The sequence below is a fragment of the Prionailurus viverrinus genome, chromosome C1 (genome assembly GCF_022837055.1).
Source record: "Prionailurus viverrinus isolate Anna chromosome C1, UM_Priviv_1.0, whole genome shotgun sequence".
Taxonomy (NCBI): Eukaryota; Metazoa; Chordata; class Mammalia; order Carnivora; family Felidae; genus Prionailurus; species Prionailurus viverrinus.
In genome coordinates, this window is record NC_062568.1 from 60,043,955 (window position 1) to 60,061,463 (window position 17,509).

At 39.1% G+C, this 17,509-nt stretch overlaps 1 protein-coding gene across 4 annotated transcripts in view; it reads left to right on the forward strand.

The window, feature by feature from the left end:
* The window catches only part of STK39 (serine/threonine kinase 39), a 311,497-nt gene extending 296,383 nt beyond the window's left edge, over nt 1-15,114 (forward strand). For 2 of the 4 annotated variants that reach the window (XM_047869279.1, XM_047869283.1), the window contains exons 18-19: nt 13,586-13,644; nt 14,618-15,114. In XM_047869279.1, coding sequence (XP_047725235.1) covers nt 13,586-13,644; nt 14,618-14,663 — 105 coding nt within the window. In that variant the 3' untranslated portion in view covers nt 14,664-15,114. Of the gene's footprint in view, nt 1-13,585 lie in introns of all 4 variants that reach the window. The other 2 variants (XM_047869281.1, XM_047869280.1) reach the window with 2 other exon arrangements.
* Nucleotides 15,115-17,509: the final 2,395 nt, after the last annotated feature.

Sequence of the window (17,509 nt, forward strand, 5' to 3'; positions counted from 1 at the left end):
TTTCAAATCACAGCAATAGATTCTCGTAGAGAAGAGGTGTTCCAGCAGTTTTTCTGCTCTAGCAGACTTGAAATGTGAGAACTGGCGTGGCCATAAAGATATAGATCCGGAGCATTCTGGCGTCATTCTAAAACCAAGAGACACGGTGACCATGGCCGGAAATAGAAGTCCAAACAGTCAAAAGTGACTATTTTCCTGAAAGTTTGAGCAAAGTACATTAAGTGACTCATTTTAAAATTATGAATCTTATCGAGACCCAGTCAGAATGCCACAAGCAATTTAAGATATAAATGACTAACACTTTGCTGTGCACAATATGTATTGATGATCTGTCTTTTTTATTTCTTGTGAAAATTTAATGGAAAGTGTACACGGCCAAAGACATGAAAATGATCAGTTACAGTAAATGTTAGCCCTGTGCTAATGAATTTTCTGGGTCTTGCTTCTCGCCTGATTTCATATGGCTAGGCTGTGGGATGAAAACAAAACACAAAGATTCTCACAGAAAGAATTTATCTGAAGAAATTTGTTTCGATAACAAAAAGAACGGTTTACTCAGACACAGAATGATAAAATTAACAAATTGAAAAACCCATCTTCTGGTTTACAACATTTCTGTCACCTCTATTATGATTCTAAGCTGCCTACATCTTTGTGAACATATTTCACTCATATGAGAATGTACTGATGGAGAAAATGGTACCCTGTGTCAGGATTTCAAGCCAATATTAATGTTTCTTTATTCATTTTTTATACCATAACAAAGAAGTTATAACACACCACCTCCAGAAGATCGGTCTCATTTTGAATATGCAAACAGAGATAAGAGATTAGAGCTTTTGTGCTGGCTTAGCCCCACACTCGCTAAACTTGCTTACCTATGAAACAGGAATAGCAACCCCCCACCCTTTGCCTATTACTGAAGGTCTTATAAAAACAGCTACTATAGGGGCGCCTGGGTGGCTCAGTCAGTTGAGCGTCCTACTTTAGGGCAGGTCATGATCTTGAGGGTTCGTGAGTTCAGGCCCCATATGGGGCTTGCTGCTGTCAGCCTGTCAGGGCAGAGCCCACTTTGGATCCTGCGCGCGCGTGCGCGCGCGCGCGCGCGCACACACACACACACACACACACACACACACACACCCGCCCCTGTCCCTGCCCCTCCCCCGCTTGCACTCTCCCAAAAATAAATATTAAAAAAACACACAAAAACACCTACTATACCTTCTCTAAATAGTAAGAATAATGTAAAACTCCCCTCATCTCCTACTTGAATCAATTTATTGCTTCTCCAAATTCTCTCACATGATTCTGTCCTCTTCATCCCCATTTCCAGCACCCTTGTGGGATCCTCTTATCTCCCGAAACAGATCTTCCTGCCTACAGTTTGCCAGCCTCTGGCTCCATTCACCACACTGTGGTTGTGGCCAGAGTGCTTCTACAGTGCACAGCGCTCCAAATACTTGAGTGGTTCTCCACTGCCCTCTACTACAACTCAGACCCCTGACCAGACCTCCCTTTAAGGTTCCTGCCCTACCTTTCTTTGTCTGCCCTCACTCTCCCCACCTCTCTCCCCCTCATTCCCTATCTGCTCCTGGCTTCATCTGCTGGCCTTTTTGCATGTGCTTCCTCCTCTTACTTAGACATTCCTCCAACTTCTCCAGGCTGCTTCGTTGTCTCCCTACACCTCGGCATGTTCTAACTTTCTCCTGGCCTTTCGCTTTCTCCAGGAAGCCTTCTCTGACATCCAGTCCTGGCTTAGATGATCTTCCTCTGTTCTCCCCCATGAATTCATACCTCTTAAGAAGTCTAGAGGTTCCAGTGGCCAGAGGCTTCTGCCTTGGACCCACAATGCCTAGCACAGTGGCTGGCACACAGCAGAATAATACCAGCCTCATTCAGAAAAACTAGCCATCATTGGTTTTTCCTTGCCATTTGTTTTAATCCCTGTAAAATGATTAGGATGGGGACTTCTACTTCATGCCCTCTTTGTAGAGTCCCTTAAAATTCCTTGGCCTTGCCTGCAAAAATCACAAGAATCCCTTTCTTATGCATCCACTGTTTGGTAGACAGTGCATGAAGTGTTTCACATACTCCACCTCGGTTAATTTAGTCCTCACGATCCCACAAGATGGTGATATCATCAGGCTCGTTTTCTGTTCTAGGAATCTGAGACTCTGTGCAGCGTCTTCACTTACCCAGGATCATACAGTTGCAGGCACTGCAAATTCAACTCTGGTCTCGCATCACAGCCCTGACTCTTCAACAACAGTTCATTCTTAGAGACAGGATGCTGCAGCCTTGTGGTTTTATGGCTTTCTGTTTCTTTGTGGATTCCTCCTTTTGGATGACCATAAAGCCACAAGGCTGCGGGGTCCTGCCTCTAAGAATGAACTTTTGTCGAAGAACTAACTGTGTGATTCTGGGTAAGTGAACCCCATATTGACAGCGGTTGAGACGGATTGTCTTCTGTGCTTTAAGCAGATTGAGTAGCATTGGCCTGTCTGGCACAGGAGTCTTACAAGAGAACCCATACACATCTTTCCTTTCCCTGATAGCTTGAGAATGTAGTAATGTGCTGTTCCCAGTAAATGGAAATTAATGGCTTTTTTCCCAAAAGGTAGCTAAAGATGTTAAATAAAGCCAGACTCAGGAGCGTCCTTCTATTTCTGTCACTTACCTCTCTATCCAGCCCTAGTTAAACCTGAGGGGGGTCTCTTTGTTGTTACCACTTGCCAGCCAGTTTGAGAGCCACTTGATAGAGCTAATTTGAACTGCTTCTTGGCCTAATATTCTGTGGCACACTAACATCCTGGCGAAACCACAGAGATTCAAACGCATTTGCCTTCGTTCATCCATTTGGCTATTTCCTTGAAGAATAAAAGATCAAAGGATTTCAGAAGCACTTTTCCTCAAAAACTACTGCTGCTCGTGGTCCTTTTATCTCTCAGCTGTTTATCATTTTTATCTCCAAGCTTTTTTTGCTTTCTAAAGGAGAGTGTCAGGAGCCTGAAAATCGTCTAAAGAACAAGTTGTATCTGTGGTTCTTTACCTCACAGAACGGTGGTTTACTCAGGGGGTGGTTGGGGCACTTTAAAAAAATCACTGCTGCCTGGGTCCCATGCCAGATATCTTTAATGTAATTACTCTTGGTGCAGCCTGGGTCTGGGGCATTTTGAAAGCATCCCCTGGTGATTCCAGTATTTAGCCACAGCTGGGAAACATGCTGTTTTGTGGATCGTTCAGTCTCTGATCTCTTTTCTCTCTACTCTGCCACCACTATTAAAATTATATGGCTCAAGTTTGAAAAGGTGTCTGTCCTTATATATCTGCTTACATAAGAAAAACAGTGGCCCAGAGAGCAAAGATACTGGTTATATCAAGAAGAGCATTTACTTTTTTCCTTGCCCAGTGAGATCTTGTACTTCACTTATTATGAGTCAGATGAAGCTAGATTTCCATTGTTGGCATGACCAGAGGCAGGAAGATCAGAAACCTTTTTCATATGTAACACTTTTAACAAAGTGGTTCAAGCACAGAGGGCATTTCAGCTCAAGTGTAACATGCTTTCAGTTTAACATCTCAGTACTGCCTCTTTGTTGATTGTCGTAAGCCTTGCCTTGAGACAAGTCTCCATAAATGCCTTTTAAGGCACTTTTAAATTTGCTCCTTTGCAGTTTTATAAAGTAATTGAATCTTGCTGCTTTTGACGTGGAATTTTTGAAATTGCATTAATAAAAATACGAAAGATAATTTGCCCTTAAAGAATACAAATTGTGAGTATATGTAATTAACATCCAGTTGGTACACATTTACATGAGCATTGTAGATTTTAGATACTGAAGTTTAATAACATGCATTATGTACAGTGATTTCCATAGGCATTTTGTCAATTAATGACTAACGGGCCTTAGTTTTCGAGGCTTTCGGCTCAGGTGTAGTTGGAGGCTGCATAACGGAAGGCAGCATTTCCTGAAGCACAGGTAAAGCAAAGACCAAAATGAGATTTAAAACTACTTAAGAGTATTAACTTTTTCTCCCTACTGAAAGGGGAGTAAGGTAAGAAAAATCTTCAGGGAACTTATCAGTTCAAGAAGATCCAGGTAGCCTCTCTGAGCCTCCTGCTCCAGTCTGAGACACTGGTTCTCCAGGTGTGGTCCCCAGACCAGCAGTGTCTGCTTCATCTGGAAACTTGATAAAAATGTAGCCTTCCAGGGCCACATCCCAGGCCTAATGAATCAGAGTCTCTGGGGGGCGGGGCACAGGAATCGGTTTTAACAAGCTCTCCAGGTGATGCTAAGGTTTGAGGAAACTGCTTTATAGGAAACATGGAGCTAACTCGGTGCTTCACACTTTGGGAAGCACTCAGGTAGAACAGTGGTTCCAACTCTACTGACCTTTTGCATCATCAAGGGAGCTCAAAATCCCAGTACCCAAGCCACACCCCAGACCAATTCATTCACGACCTCTGGGATGGCAGTGTAGATTTTCAAATTTCCATTGGTTCCAAAGCGGACGCAGGTTTGAGGTGGAATATACTAAATCCTTTGTTGGCATTTCAGCAGTCTTCACAGCATCTGCACCAGAAGTAGGTTCCATTTCAAGACCACTTTGCTCATCCATAAAAAGCAACTCCTCATCTGCTCAGATTTTATCCTGACCTTGTGGCAATTCAGTCCCGTCTTCAGGCTCCACTTCTAATTCTAGTTCTCTTGCTGTTTCTACTACATCTGAAGTTACTTTCTCCACTGAAACTTTGAAGCCCTCAAAGTCATCCATGAGGACTGGGAATGGTTTCTTCCAAATTCCTGTGAATGTAGACATTTTGACCTCTTCCTAAGAGTCACTCATGCCGTTAATGGCATTTAGAAAGGTGAAGTTTTCTGGAAGGTTTTCGATTTTCTTTGCCCAGATCCATCAGAGAAATCACTGTCTGTGGCAGCTATAGCCTTATGAAAAGTATTTCTTAAGTAATAAGACTTGAAAGTTAAGGGGCATGTGGGTGGCTCAGTCAGGTGAGTGTCTGACTTCGGCTCAGGTCAAAAGTTGAAATTACTCCTTGACCCATGGACTCTAGAATGGATATTGTGTTAGCAGGCATGAAAACCACATTAATCTCATGGTCCAGCTCCATCAAATCTCTTGGGTGACCAAGTACATTGTCAGTGAGCAGTAATATTCTGAAAGGAATCTTTTCTGAGCAGTTCTTAACAGTGGGCTTCAAATATTTCAATAAACCATTTTGTAAGCAAATGTGCTGTTGTTCCATTTATCGAGTACATATTCTATAAATAGCTCTAACATAATTCTTAAGGGCCCTAAGATTTTTGGAATGGTAAATGAGCATTGACTTCAATGTCAAATCACCAGCTAACATTAGCCCCTAAGAGGAGTCAGCCTGTCCCCTTTGAAGCTTTGAAGCCAGGCACTGACGTCTCCTCTCTAGCTGTGAAGTCCAAAGTGGCATTTTCTTCCAAAAGAAAACTGTTTTGGGGGCGCCTGGGTGGCTCAGTTAAGCGCCTGACTTTGGCTTAGGTCATGATCTCACGGCTAGTGAGTTCGAGCCCCATGTCGGGCTCTGTGCTGACAGCTCAGAGCCTGGAGCCTGCTTCAGATTCTGTGTCTCCCTCTTTCTCTGCCCCTCCCCTGCTCATGCACTCTCTCTCTCTCTCTCAAAAACATGAAAAAAAATTTTTTAAGCTGTTTTTGTCTACACAGAAAATCTGTTGTTTAGTGTAGCCACCTTCTTTAATTCTCTTAGCTGGATCTTCTGGATAACTTGCTGCTTCACCTCATACTTTTATGTTATGGAGATAACTTCTTTCCTTAAACCTCATGAACCAACCTCTGCTAACTTCCAAATTTTCTTCTGCAACTTCCTCACTTCCCTCAGACTTAAAAGAATTGAAGAAAGTTAGGGCCTTGCTCTGGATTAGGCTTTGGCTTAAGGGAATGTGGTGGCTGATTTGATCTTGTATCCAGACCACCAAATCTTTCTTCATATCAGCAGTTAAGACGGCTGTTTTGCTTTCTTGTCATTCGTGTGTCCACTGGAGTAGTGTATGTTCAATTTCCTTCAAGATCTTTTTTTGAACTTTGGCATTCACAGCTTGTGAGAGGCCTAGCTTTTGGCCTGTCTCTGCTTTTGACATGCCTTCCTCATTAAGCTGAATCATTTTTAGGTTTTAATTTAAAGTGAGAGATGTGTGATTCTTTCTTTCCCTTGAACATTTGGAGGCCATTGTAGGGTTATCAAGTGGCCCAATTTCAATACAGTTGTGTCTCAAGGAATCAGGAGGCCTGAGGAGAGGGAGAGAGGTGAGTGGAACAGTCAGAACACACACAACATTTATGGGTTAAGTTCGTGGGCCCCAAAACAACTGCAAAAGTAACCTCAGAGATCACTGATGTCATATCACCATAACAAATATAATGAAAAAGTTTTAAAAATTGTGAGAATTACCAAAATATTACACAGACAACGAAGCGAACCAATGCTTTTGGGAAAATTACACCAATAGACTTACTTGGTATAGGATTGCCACAAACCTTCAGTTTGTGAAAAATGTGGTATCCGTGAAAGGCAACAAAGTGAAGTGCAATAAAACAAGGTATGCTTGTATACTGAAGGATAGTGGTTATCTCCAGGAAAAGCTCTTGTGAGGTTGAGTTGTAAGCTGAACTAGCCATGTTTTTCCCCGTGGAGCACTAATTTTATTTGGAAGAGTAACTGACAAAATGTGGTTGTTCAGACTAAGGAATTGGCAGACATTTTTTCAACTGGAACCAAGTAAGCCTGGTGCTTTAAGGAAAACAATTGGCCATATTTGTCCTCGATAATAAATTTCAGCTTTCGAGCAGAAAAATGACTTTGGAAAACTTGCATCTGCCCCTGTAACCTTGACAGCATCCCAGTACTTACTTTTTCTGATGAGATTAGTGATATGTGATAGTTTTGAACATGATTGGTTGGCATGGTGTATTGAGACATAGAGATTATAGAACAAACTGTGTCAGCAGTGGAAGATGTGCATAATTCAGTGATGCCGAAAAGTCATACCTGGGCAAAAAGATCAATTCAAAACGCAAGATAGACTAATGGTTTTAATCTAACAGAGAATGAAATTTCAATACTATGGTTTCAGATTCCACGTCGCAACTAACTTTTAGGAAACTCCACTTGGAAAGTCTCAAAGTAGTAACAAACAATATCCACAATTATCAGAAAGACTTTTAAAATTCTATTTGTTCCCTTTTTCAACTACATATTTATATGAGGCTGGATTTTCTTATATATACTTCAAGGAAAACAACCTAAAACAATAGATTGAATGTAGAAGCAGATAGGGAAATCTCACCATCTTCCATTAAGCAAGACATTAAAGAGATTTGCAAAATATAAAGCAGTGCCACTCAGTTTGGGTAAACTGGTTATTTTTCATGATTTTATTTATGTTAGCATGTAGTGGGTTTGTTATTAGATTTAATGAAGTAGTAAATGAATAATTCAGAAATTTCTCAGTTTTAATTTCTGAGACCTTCAGTATAATATAATCTACATAACCATGTTTGTTTTTAATTATTTTAATACTTAAAAATACTTTAAACATGACTTCAATAATGTTAAAAAATTTTCAGTTTTAATTTCTAAAATAGTCAATATAATAAAGGTAACCTGCAAAAACATAAGCTTTTTAAGTTTTATGTTGATTCCAGTATAGTTATCCTACAGTGTTACATTAGTTTCAAGGTGAAAAATGTTATGATTCAACACTTCCATACACCCAGTGTTCACCACAAGGGCCCTCCTTAATCCCCATTGCTTATTTCACCCATCCCCCCCATCCACGCTCCTCTGGTAGCCATCAGTTTGTTCTCTATGGTCAAGAGTTAAGCTTCTTGGTTTGTCTCTTTTTGTTTTCCCTTTGCTTATTTGTTTTGTTTCTTAACTTCCACGTATGAATGAAATCATATGGCATTTGTCTTTCTGTGACTCCTTTTGCTTAGCATTATATTGTCTGGCTCCATCCATGTCATTGCAAATAGCAAGATTTCATTCTTTTTACGGCTGAATAATATTTTGTGTGTGTATGTATGTATGTATATGTATATATGTATACATATATATGAACATACTACATCTTCTTTATCCATTCATCGATCAGTGGATGCTTGACTGCTTCCATATCATGGCCATGGTGAATAATGCTGCTATAAGCATACAGGTGCACGTATCCTTCTGAATTGGTGGTTTTGTATTCTTTGAGTAAATACTCCATAGTGCAATTGCTGGATCATAGGGTAGTTCTAACTTTTTGAGGAACTCCCACATATTCTTTTCCGTAGTGGCTGCACAAGTTTGCATTCCCACCAATAGTGAGTGTTCCTTTTCTCCACATCCTCGCCAACAGCTGTTGTTTCTTGTGTTGCTTTTAGCCATTCTGACAGTTATGAGGTCATATCTCATTGTAGTTTTGATTTGCAGTTCTCTGATGGTAATTGATGTGACTATCTTTTCATGGGTCTCTTGGCCATCTATCTAATCTTCTTTGAAGAAATGTGTGTTTGTGTCTTCTGCCCATTTTATAATTGGATTATTTGTTTCTTACATGTTGAGTTCTATAAGTTTTAAAATATATTTTGGATACTCTTTATTGGATGTCATTTGTAAATATCTTCTCCCTTTCAGTAGGCTGCCTTTTAGTTTTGTTTCCTTTGCTGGTGTAGAAACTTTTTATTTTGATGAAGTCCCAATAGTTTATTTTTGCTTTTGTTTCTCTTGCCCCAGACTTATTTTAGTAAGAAGTTGCTATGGCCAGTGTCAATGAGGTTACTGCTTGTGTTCTCTACTAGGGTTTTTATGGTTTCAGATCTCATATTTAGGTCTTTAATCCATTTTGAATTTTTGTATATGGGGTCAGAGAATGGTCCAGTTTTCCCAACACCATTTGTTGAACAGACTGTCTTTAGCCCATTGGATACTCTTTTATGCTTTGTTAAAGATTAATTGACCATATAATTGTGGGTTTATTTCTGGGTTTTCTACTCTGTTCCATTGATCTATGTGTCTGTTTTTGTGCCAGTATCATACAGTTTTGATGACTACAGCTTTGCAGTCTAACTTGAAGTCCAGAATTGTGATGCCTCCAGCTTTGCTTTTTCTTTTGTAGTTCTATACAAATTCTAGGATTTTTGTTCTAGTTTTGTGGAGAATGCTGGTGGTATTTTGGTGTTAATTCCTTTGGGTAGAATAGACATCTTAACAATATTTGTACTTCCAGTCCATGGGAATGGAATGTCTTTTCGTTTCTTTGTGTCTTCAATTTCTTTCATCAGTATTTTATTCCTAGGTATCTTAGTATTTTTGGAGCAATTGTAAATGGGATTGTTTTCTTAATTTCTCTTTCTGCTGCTTCATTATTGGTATATAGAAATACCACAGATTTCTGTACATTGATTTTGCGTCCTGTGACATTACTGAATTTGTTGATCACTTCTAGTAGTTTTTTGGTGGGGTCTTTTGGGTTTTCTATATATAGTGTCATGTCATCTGTAAATATGAATGTTTCACTTCTTCCTTACTGATTTGGATGCCTTTTATTTATTTTTGTTGTCTGATTGCTGTGGCTAGGACTTTCAGTATTATGTTGAATAACAGTGGGGAGCGTGGACATCCTTGTCTTGTTCCTAACCTTAGAGAAAAAGCTGTTTTTCCCCATTAAGGATGTTAACTGTTTTTCATAGATGGCCTTTATTATATTGAGGTATGTTCCCTCGGGACCTACTCTGTTGAAGACTTTTATCATGAATGAAGGTTGTACTTTGTCAAGTGTTTTTTTGTGTCCATTGAAATGATACGTTTTTTTTTTTTTTTTCCTTTCTCTTAATGTTGTATCACATTGATTGATTTGTGAATATTGAACCAGGCTTCCATCCCAGGAATAAATCCCACTTGATGGTGATGAATGATTTAAAACAAAACAAAACAAAAGCACAAGATTTTGAAGTCCTTGATAATTTTTAAGAGTATAAAGAGTACCTGAGACCAAGAAGTTTGAGAACTGCTGCTTTAAGGGCCTCTGGTCCCTTTGCTATAGATTCCAGAATCTTTTGCATATTGCCCTCAGTGTTTTGCAGGCCACAGTGAGAGAGGCAAGGACTCAGCCTTGGTTAAGAGAGAGTCAGCAGGGTAGTGGGAGAAGAAGAGCCGAGTGCCTGACTCAAAGCCAGACAACCTGGCCTGTGCCTCTTTGCCAGGAAACCGAATGTTCCAGTGTCACTGGGGGAGGGAGGTGCTGGGACTGAGGGTGACAGGTAGACTCCCTGTGTGATGTACCCACAATAACCACTGGTTTGATCACCCACTTGCATTGTAAATTCTCACTTCCACTACTCTTCACAAGAGGGACTTAAGATTTTTCTTTCATGTCTAGTTGGCTTAACCACTATTGGATATTTTGTTTTTATTTCGGGTCATTTCAACCTCCTGCTCGTCCCACTGCCAAATTTCTGATGTATCTTTGACATGCAGGGATGCGCTTCACAGCTTCACACTGTCTGCTCCCTCCTCATCCCTGCCAGCAGCTCTTGGTGCTCCTGGGGTGTTTGTCATTTGCCTATTAATTACATGCGTTGTGTCTGCCCCCATTCACTGCATTGAGTAAGTGAGCAGTAAGTCAGTCAGCAGTAACTACATAGCAGGGGAAGGTTTAGGGAGATACACAAACAGGGCTTGTGGAACAAGAAAACTGGTGGTGGTGGGGGATGAGTGTCATAGTGTTTGTATGACAAACACCCACGGGAAAATACCTTATCTGACAACCCTCCTGTGCCTGTACTACTTTGTTAAAAGTGATAAGGAAAGGGACGTTTTTGATCTTACTGCCCTTTACTGAATATCTTGTCAGAGTAAAGCTAGAGAAATCATTGGACAGGGACAGAGTAAATTCTTTAAATGTCAACTAACGTTTCTACCCTTTATGCTTATATAAGAAAATCAACAGCGTAAGTGCTGACACCATTACTTTAAAGATAATTACTTAAAAATATTCAAGTTATATGTTCTAATTAGCTGCTTATTGTAAGGGAGAATGTTGAGGTTGACAAAGGGCTGAGTTTATGTACTGTTTTTTGGAGCAGCGCAGAGCGGTTCATTGTGATGATTGGAAAGGGCTTTTTTTTTTACATGGGAAACTAATTGTTTTGACAATAATTTAGCAGGAATTAGGCCAAGAAAAAGTTTGGATGGCCCTTTAGTGATTAATTGCCCATTCCCAATCATTCATCATACATTTTTCTCCCTACTTGTGGTACTTACATAATGTCTGGTTCTGATTTATGTAGTCTGAAGAGGCAGCCTTGGAATGGTGATCTGAGTACTGTGTGTGTGTGTGTGTGTGTGTGCACGTGCATGTGTAGGAAAGAGAGGAAAGTGAAAAAAAAAACACTTGAATGAGGACAAGTGAGAGGTTTGATGGACAGTGACTTGTTTTCACTTTTTAATTTTGAAGAAAAATCAAAATATTTGACATGCTATAATTTGGGCCAATTTTAGGCAATAAATGTCCTAAAATATTATAAACAAAACTCTGTCATGGAAAAATAAGTTATCTATCATGAGCCATTCAACTACTTGGTAACCACTTTTTTTTTTTTTTTTTTTTTTTGTCAGTATTAGAGAAGACACCTTTTGGTAAAAACCAGGTTTACCCTCAATGATCTGTTAAGTCGCTTGTGCTCATTTTCATAATTTTTTTTTAATAAATGGAAGTGTGTACATCTTAATTCCCTCTACCTATTTTGCCCATCCACCCAGCCCCTTCCTTTCTGGTAACCACCTACTTTGTTTTCTGTATTTGTCTGTTTCATTGTTCATTTGTATTGTGTTTTAGATTCCACATATAAATGAAATACAATATTTGTCCTTCTCTGACTATCTCACTTAGCATAATATCCTCTAGGTCCATCCTTGTTGCAAATGGCCAGATCTTATTCCTCTTTACGGACTAGTAATATTCCAGTGTATATACATATACCACATCTTTATCCATTTATCTGTGGATAGACACTTAGGTTGGTTTGATATCTTGGCTATTATACATAATGCTGCAGTAGACATAGGGGTGCATATATCCTTTCAAATTACTGTTTTCATTTTCTTTGGTAAATAGCCAGTAGTGGAACTACTGGTATTTCTATTTTAATTGTTCGAGGAACCTCCATATTGTTTTCCACAGTGGCTGTACCACTGCATTCCCCGCCAACAATGCACAAAAATTACGTTCTCTCCCAACCCTTGCCAACATTTGTTATTTCTTGTCTTTTGATCCTTTCATTCTGGCAGGTATAAGGTGGTATCTCATTGGATTTTGATTTACGTTTCCCTGATGATGAGTGATGTTGAGCATCTTTTCGTGTATATTTTGGCTATCTGTAAGTCTTCTTTGGAAAAATGCCTACTCAGGTCCCCCCATTTTTTTTTACTGGATTATGTATTTTTTGGTTGTTGTTGAATTGTAGAAGTTATATTTTAGATTATTGACCTGTTATCCAATATATAATTTACAAATATCTTCTCCCATTCAATAGGTTGCCTTTTCATTTTGTTGATGGTTTCCTTTGCTGTGCAAAAGCTTTTTATTTGATGTAGTTCCAATAGTTTATTTTTGCTTTTGTTTCCCTTGCCTGAGAAGTCAGGTCCATCCAGAAAAATGTTGCTAGGGCTGATGTCCAAGAGATTACTGCCTGTGTTTTTTTTCTAGGATTTTTATGGTTTTAGGCCTTCAATTCATTTTATTTTTGTGTATGGTGTAAGAAAGTGGCCTGGTTTCATTCTTTGCACGTAGCTGTCCAGTTTTCGCAGCACTGTTTGTGGGGGGACTGTCTTTTCTTCATTGTATACTCTTGCCTCCTTTGTTGTAGATTAATTGACCATATAAGTATGGGATTGTTTCTGGGCTATCATGTTCCATTGATCTGTGTGTGTTTTTGTCCCACTACCATACCATTTTGATTACCATAGCTTTGTAGTATATCTTGAAGTTTGGGATTTTGATACCTCCCTGCTTTGTTCTTCTTTCTCAAGATTGCTTTGGCTATTTGGAGTCTTTTGTGGTTCCATATAAACTATGATTATTTGTCCTAGTTCTGCGAAAAATACTACTGGTATTTTGATAGAGATTGCATTCGGTGATATGGATATTTTATCTCTCCATTTGTGTCTTCAGTTTCTTTCATTAGTGTCTTACTATTTTCAGAGTACAGGTCTTTCACCTTTTTGGCTAAATTTATTCCAAGATATTTTATTGTAATATTCCTTTAAAATTATTAAGGAACTCTAATTTGAAAGTATATTTAAGATCACTTTCTTGGCAGCCTCAAAGCTTTAAGCCTAGACATTGTGGTGTTTTAATGGGAACAAATCCCTCCCCCTCTGCACCCCCGTTTTCTGCACTTGATAGCAAGCATGATGGTCAGATTTGTTACAGTAGTAATTAAGCGCTGGAAGAAATGGGACACTGGCCCCATGCAGATTGTGCCTTTGCTTGGATCAACTGGCACTGAAGGTGTCTTTTTCCCTTTTCAGGCTTCAGGCTGTGATGGGTCGGAGATTCCGGACGAAGTGAAGCTGATCGGGTTTGCCCAGTTGAGTGTCAGCTGATGTATGTCCCTTGACATCTCCCCCTGATTTGTCATGCCCCCACCTCACACCATTTCCCTCGATCTTCCTCCCCCACCCCTACTCCCTCCCAATTCCCACAAAATCAGAAGATTGTGAAGAGTCTGGCTTCAGTGACATGGGATAAAAAAGAATTTTTTTAAACTTACAACACTCCGAGTTCTGCTTTATTCTCTAGCAATCCACAGTATGAGAACAAGCAAATGCCACAGCTGCACGACTGTTGCTAATTTTTCCAAAAGCTATTTAATATTCTTAGCAATCAATTCGGATATCCCTTAAGTGAAAAGAATCTGAAATACACTCAGGTGGTCCTATTTATTGGCAACAAAAGGAATTTTTTCTATCAGAAGCCTATTTCTTCTTTCATTGTTGTTCTGTTCTACTTTAATTGTACATCTGACAATACTGCCTCTTTTATGTTGTATTTAGAAATTAATATACTTATAAAATTAAGATTTATTAGCCAAACTTGAATTCTAGTTTTAAAACTGACTGTGAATTTTATTTTTCATATATTTATGCATTACACACCTTAGCTATAAGAAGAAAAGTTTTTGATTATATGCTTCTTGCAGTTAATCTCTTGTTATTTAAACAAAAAAAAAATCAGGTCTATCTTTGGAGTATTTATAACTTTTGATTTTTGAAATGACTGAATTAGGAACTTAGATGCTTATTCTTTTGGTTTGTTTGCCTAAAAACCAATCCACAATCTGATTGTCTCTTGGGAGAGGGAGGTGCCTTGCAAACTTTCATATTAAGAATGTGCCTGAGGCTGCTTTACTCTGGAATAGTCTCAGATCTAAAACTTCCTCTACATAAAGTGGCATATGTAAGTTTTGCTTCATTGGAACATATAGAATGCTATATAAAATGTTGCCATTCTATTAGACTGCTAATTATGTACCCATCTCTGATTTGACTTCTCTGTGATAGGATTTGTTATTCCAAAGGTGATAAACTTGAAGATACCAGAATCTGAGTTTTACTTGAAATTCTGCAGAATACCCAGATGGAGTGAAAAATAGAAAGGGTTTTTGTGCAATGACTAAAAAAAGGTAAAATGCTGTTAAGTTTCGAGAATAAATACTTTCACCCAAGTAGCCCTCTGCTTGACTATATATTAAGGAATAGTAAACCTTAGGATTTTCAAAATTGGAGTCTAAACTTTCAGGGAGGTGGGCTCCCAGGATGGTACCATTGCTCTTTCCTAGCTAACCCTAGATATGGCAGCTCTTTAATGTACTTTAAAAAGCAAATATATATTACTAAGGAAAGAAAAGTTATTTATAATTGCCTTGTCATAATTGTTAAGGTGTTCTAGAGCCATTTGCATACAACTTAATGTAATTTCATTCCATTCTATTGTTTACACAACAATTACTCAAAGATGACTGCAAAGGTAAAAGGAAAATAAAAGTGTATTGCACAAAGAGATGGCGTCACATGGTTTCCTTCCTCCTTCAGGTAGCACCTGCATGGCAGCAGTGAGATTTAGCACTCCCATGCCTCCCAAGAACTAAGGAGGGAAAAGTGCCCTAAAGGGAACAAGGCATCCATTCAGTCTGAGAATCAGGTTTGACGATTATTCACACTCCATGTAGTAGGGCCACAGGGAACGAGAGCAAAAAAATTCCTTACAGCCAATTCATTTTAGCCCTGAGGCTTGGAGTGGTTAAGTGACTTTTCCAGGGCCCTTCCCAAAGCTACTTACAGAGCTGGTCTCCCAAGGCCCTGGTTCTGATATTCAGAGCATGTTCTTAACACTCTATACAACTTGTAGACGAAAATAGTGTAAGACCCTCATCTTCTGAGAGAGTCAAACATACCTGAATAACTGGAGGACCTTGTTTTGCAACATAGTGATAAGTATCATATAATATCTGTTTAATGTATGTCCATAGTCCCACATCTTTACTGCTAGCATTTGAGTTTATGTACATCCATACAATAGGACAAAGATTTTTTTAATGAGAAAATTAGGATGAAGGGTCCATAAGAACTGGTTAACAGTATGAATGCAAGGGTCAAGTTCATGCAAAGAGGTGTCTGCGTACAGCCCACTCGTTTTTTTTCTTTTTTCCTTTCTAAAGTTAGGAGAAATACAGTTTTTCCTAGTACTAAAGCCTGCAATGAATTTTTCTCTAGGCAGTTACATTTAGGTATTCAGAAACTTCAAAACTCTCCAAACAGCCCTACAAATACATACATAGTTAAGTTTTGAACACTTACCTTTTCTAGTGCTTTCAGCAGATGCTCAGAGTCATGTGATAGGAAGTGCCAGTACCAGTCAGCAAGGAGCTGAGAGTGTAGTCCAAGCAGTTACTGTCACTTGTGCTCTTGAAAGACACAGTAATCAGTTTAAAAGGAACGAATGCACTGTATGACCATGACTGTTTCTCTTAGCCAACCTTTTGAGGAAAAAGGACATACAGCAATGAAGCATTCAAGGACCCAAGCTCCACTGAACACGTATGTCGTATTATTTGGATAGATTCATATGCCTTGACAAACAGGTGGGTTCGAAAATCAAGGCACCCACGTCTCATACCTAAATACACACAAAAACTTTTTAACATCAGTGTGCCTCTATTATGGTCAACTTGTAAAGCTGTAGTAATAGAAGCAAGTTCCCTTTTATCTCATTTGAACTCCCAATGTATTGTCCTTGTGCGAAAAAAATGGTTTTCTGCATTTAAAACAACTTTTAGAGATCCTTATAAGTCATGTGTGATAAAAATTTCTTATTTTTCCAGGAAAAAAAAGTAGCCTTTAGTTCCCCATGTGTTCCGTATCTTATGTGCTGGTAAACATGGTGGATGGCCCGCACGTCTGAGTAGGGTCAGGTAGTAGTCTTTAGACGAAGACCCAAGAATTCCCTCAAAAAAATATTCCTACATACAATGATGTTGGCATGTAAAATTTTCCTATTAGCAATTTTCATTCACTCATTTCAGTAATGCACCTACAGTCTATTTAGTTTTAAGCAATATACCTCCCGGGTGAACCCTCCAATTTAAATTACAGAGATGGTGAATATAAGCCCAATTCACGTTGGAGGGCTTCTGCCAAAACTTGGGATTTGCGTTTGACAGTAAACGATCTTTTTGGTTTTTCTTGGAAGTACATTTGATAACAGAAGCTGTTGCTTAGTGAGGCCCACTGAGGTTGTGACAGTAAAATCAGATGATCAACTTAAAATAAAATGTTATCAATTTCTTATAACTGAAAACATGCTTCTAATTCGCCCCAAAGTGGCCTTTATACAATATGATTCCACTTAAAGGGAACCCAGATATACCTGTTTTTCTGCTGTACATATTTATATTGCCAAATCCTAGCTAAGAATGCTGACTCTCACCAGGATATTTAGGGGTAGTTTGAATATAAGTAGGGTGCCACGGTGGGTGGTACTAGAACATTCCCCCTCAGGACTGGAATGTCCCAGCCTGGAAGTACACGCTGCTTTCCAGGGTTCTAAGTTTCAAGAGGTCTATTACAAGACCTAACAGCCATAAACAAATGGCTTTCAAGTGATAATTTCCATTGTGTATCTTCATGAACTAAAAATTCAAGTATAATGAGTTTGATTATAAGTGAGTGTTACCTTTAGGCTAATGCAACACTGCCTGGAGTTTGGTGCTTGGGATGTGCACTCTCAGGAATAATAGAAATATTTAAGGCATGTAACTGATGCAGACAGTAAGAAAATATGTTTAAAATGATAAAGTGACTCACTCCCTCAGTATATCGATTAACACCCAAACCACCACCAAAAATGGGGGAGCTGGCACTCCACTGGAAAAGACAAGGCATCAAAAAATGGTC